This window comes from Drosophila miranda (genome assembly GCF_003369915.1).
Source record: "Drosophila miranda strain MSH22 chromosome Y unlocalized genomic scaffold, D.miranda_PacBio2.1 Contig_Y6_pilon, whole genome shotgun sequence".
Classification (NCBI taxonomy): Eukaryota; Metazoa; Arthropoda; class Insecta; order Diptera; family Drosophilidae; genus Drosophila; species Drosophila miranda.
The window spans coordinates 1,085,425-1,089,301 of NW_022881651.1; the positions used below are offsets into that span (position 1 = coordinate 1,085,425).

General features: G+C 50.5%; 1 protein-coding gene across 1 annotated transcript; it reads left to right on the plus strand.

Annotated features, from left to right (window-relative positions):
* Positions 1 to 3,269: 3,269 nt before the first annotated feature.
* On the plus strand, positions 3,270 to 3,877 carry LOC117195138. The gene is made up of 3 exons (XM_033399790.1): positions 3,270 to 3,301; positions 3,356 to 3,553; positions 3,626 to 3,877. Exons 2-3 carry the CDS (start codon positions 3,472 to 3,474, stop codon positions 3,853 to 3,855), a joined length of 312 nt encoding a protein of 103 aa, XP_033255681.1. The 5' UTR covers positions 3,270 to 3,301; positions 3,356 to 3,471; the 3' UTR covers positions 3,856 to 3,877.

Below are 3,877 nucleotides of genomic sequence, written 5' to 3' on the forward strand. Positions count from 1 at the left end.
TAATCGAGGGATACTCGTCACACCTCAAACTGCTAAGAGTGTTCGTTTTCGTGTTCCGCTTCATCCGAAAATGCAAAGTCTCAACTTTGGAAAAATTCCGTCATCCGTAGAATACGACGAGGCGTTTCTAAAAATAGTCGAAATAACACAGAAAAATGAGTCTCAAGAAGATATTGAAAGGGTTCGTAAAGGCACCAAGTTAGGCCCCAGTCTTCAGCGCTTGAATCCCTTCATCCATGAAGAGGCTGGGACATGGTGCTCTTTTTCGTTGTTGCGAGTTGGGGGGCGACTAGTTAACGCTCCTATGTCATATAATGACAAGTTTCCCTTGTTATTGACAAAACGCTCGCAGTTTGTGCAGACATACGTTCGCTATCTGCATCAAACGAATTCTCATGCCGGCCCACGAGCACTCGTGAGTATCCTTAGACAGCGCATTTGGATAGTGAATGCTCAGGCGGTCTGCAGGGCGACAGTTAGGTCGTGTATTCGTTGCTTTAAATGCAAGCCGCTACTCCAGACCCAAATGATGGGCAACTTACCCGCAGACCGGCTCCGTGCTCTCCGCCCATTTTCAGTATGTGGCGTTGATTTTTGTGGCCCAGTCTATACGACTCTGAAAATTCGTGGAAGGCCCCCTTATAAGTCCTACATAGCGTTATTTGTCTGTTTTGCGTCCAAGGCGGTTCATTTAGAAAGTGTCTCCGATTTGACGACTAATTCCTTCTTGTTGGCATTCCAAAGGTTGGTCGGTCGTCGAGGATGTCCGCAACGCGTGAACTGCGACAACGCGACAAATTTCGTCGGAGCAAGTCGCCACTTCAGCGAACTGCGGAGGAAGATAGAGGCGGAAGCGGACGCGATACGCGAATTTGCGTCAAGAAGCCGGTGCGAGTTTGCCTTCATACCGCCTCGAGCACCGCACATGGGCGGACTTTGGGAGGCCGGTGTGAAGTCTGCCAAGGGCCAACTCCTACGGGCAGTCGGAAGCGCTCTCCTCACCGCAGAGGAGCTGGAGACCGTGCTGGTCGGGATCGAGGCGGTACTCAACTCGCGCCCGCTAGGACCCCTTAGCCCAGACCCAAGCGACGGAGACGCGCTGACTCCCGGGCAGCTGCTGACAGGCGGGCCGCTCATCGCACCCCCAGCACCCAGGACCCCGGACCAGGAGGGTCTGAGCTGCTCAAAACGATGGCGGCTTGTCTCGTCAGCCAGGCAAATGTTCTGGCAGCGATGGTCCCGGGAGTATGTGCTGGGATTGCAAATAAGATGCAAGTGGCACCAGGAGGAGCCAAACATAAAGGAAGGCGCCCTCGTAATCGTCGCCGAGGACAACCTGCCCCTCAACAGTGGCTCCTCGGAAGGGTGGTCGGAACAGCCGCCGGGCAGGACGGAAGGGTCAGAGTGGTCGACCTAAGGACGAGCAGCGGAGCCACGTTCAGGAGGCCAATCCACAAGTTGGCGCTTCTGCCAATGGTTTGAAGCCTTCCAGGCCTTCAACGGGGCCGGTGTAGCGCCATTTGGATAATAATAATTGTTATTAGGATAGTATTTCATGAAGTCTAGTGTAAGTTAGGCTAGGGCAAAGCGGGAGCGCAATAAAAGCTCGCTCTCTCGCTCTTGGCGAATTCGCCCCGCTTTGCCACCGTAGGTAAGGTAGACACAGAAGAAATTGTTTAATATATGAAAGAAATCGAGAACAATCCATGAAATCGAACGCACGCACTCCTTTTTTTTCGTCGTATTAAAATACAAAATTGCAGTCACCCAAGTTGTTTCGGTATCGTTATTTAGAAAAACTATTCTAAAATTTCACGTACTACAAAAGCTAGAGCAACCAAATTTGGTATCCACACTCCTAATATATCGGACCGAGACGAGTTTGTTTCAAAATTTCGCCACACCCCCTTCCGCCCCGCAAAGGACGAAAATCTGGGGATATTTAAAAATCTCAGAGACTATTAAGGCTAGAGTAACCAAATTTGGTATCCGCACTCCTGTTAAATCTTACTATAAAACGTGTATCTCAAAATTTCGCCCCACCACCTTCCGCCCACACAAAGAACGAAAATCTGTTGCATCCACAATATTGCACATTCGAAAAAACTAAAAACGCAGAATCATAGATAATGACCATATCTATCAGATTGCTGAATCTGGATCAGATCAGATCATTTTTATAGCCAATAGGAACAAATCAATTTGCAGTGGCTACGCAGCGCCCGACGTCACGCTCAGACTGATTTTCTGTCTCTCTCGCACGCACTCTTTGTCGTGTCGTTTAATATTAGCGGCGTCTGCCGGAGGAGAGCCATACTGACTTAGTATCGGGTATAACCGTAGAGTTGCGGTGTCCGCAGCAACTCACAACGTTCCCCTCGTTCTAATTGGCGTGGTATTTTTGGGTCATTAATGGCGCTGCCACTTGTCAGGTATTGGGGAATGGGTGATAGTTGGGAAAGAAGAAGAAGAAGAGGGAAAGGTAAATATGCTAAAATAAATAACTAAAATTAATTAAATTACATTACAGCTATGGACAATCTATCTATAATTACTACAAATAAGGACTACAAAACTACAGAGATATATACAAGGTAAAACAAACAATAATTACAATGCATTTACACAACAATAAACATACTTAAATATCATTTATTTTGTTAACAGGAGGACAACTACAACAAAGCACCGGCCGGCATGGCAAACGCAATGCAGAACATTGCGCCGCATACCGGCCGGCTCTGTTGTCCCCCTGTGCATGATTAGTGGCACCATCTGGGATCTTTGGTGGCGATGGCTGGACTTGGAGATGGCGTGCATCGTGGGCAAAGGTGTTCATTGACGAGCGGCTCTGGTCCGGCCGCCCACGTTGCATCTGTTGGTTGGTGTTGGCTGCTGCACTCGAGTGGCACTGGTCCGGCCACCAAACTGCATTGTCGTTGTGCTGGCGTTGACATCGAAAAGTGATGCCAACGAATCATGATATTGGCCGCATCCAAGTGGCGAACTGGTCCGGCCACCAGGATACGTTGTCGTTTTTGTTGTTGTTGGCCGCATCCGAGTGGCTGCTGGTCCGGCCACCCAGGATGCGCTGTCAGTTGGATTGGCCTGGCCTCCTCAGCCACGTTCATCGTCGGTTTGTAATGGCGTTTTGAGTGGCTGCTGGTCCGGCCACCCAGTTGAGGAGGTGTTTGCTTTGGCGTGTGATTTTAATTTGTTTATTTGCAGGTACTTGTCGGCGTTTGGATGTTGTTGCTGGCGACCCTTGTCTGATTTGTGTTGGCGTAAGAGACGTTTGCGGGTGAGTATTTGTGTTTATTGGCAGCCTCTCTCCTGATTCTTCTTCCTTTTGTAGGATGTGGTCGGTCCATTCGTCGTCATCTTCGTCGTCAATTGCTTCGCAGTCCATATCGGATTCGGAGTCCGATATGGCTGCGGCGTCATGGTGCGTATTTGGTGCTGGTCGTGGTGATGGCTGTGTGGATGCTGCTGCTGCTGTTGTTGTCCGTTGTGGCGGCACTCCTCCCGTGCTCTCGTCTCTTGCCTGCAGCAGGTTTGTCAGTTTTGTTGAAATTGCTGCCAGTTTTTCTTCCAGCTCTCTAATTCTTCTGGCATCTCTTCTCAGGATATGGGCACAGCTCCCATCGCACTGGGCGCCTGGCTGCTGCTGTAGCTGGGGTTGGCGTGGCTCCGGAGCACGATTTGGGATCGGCTGCATCGGCTGGACCCTCTGGTATTGGCGCCCCCTGGTCGATGGCTGGGGATGTTGGTCGCGATGCTGTAGCTGTTGTCGATGCTACCGACCCGGACCGCGTTGGCGTTGCTGCTGCGGCTGTGGGTGGAGTGGCTGTGTGAGTGGCTGCTGCTGCAACTGTCG

Coding starts and splice junctions, on each gene's coding strand:
- LOC117195138 (XM_033399790.1), top strand. CDS start 3,472: ATGGCTGTGTGGATGCTGCTGCTGCTGTTGTTGTCCGTTGTGGCGGCA. Junction 3,554..3,625: donor TCGTCTCTTGCCTGCAGCAG/GTTTGTCAGTTT, acceptor ATCTCTTCTCAG/GATATGGGCACAGCTCCCAT.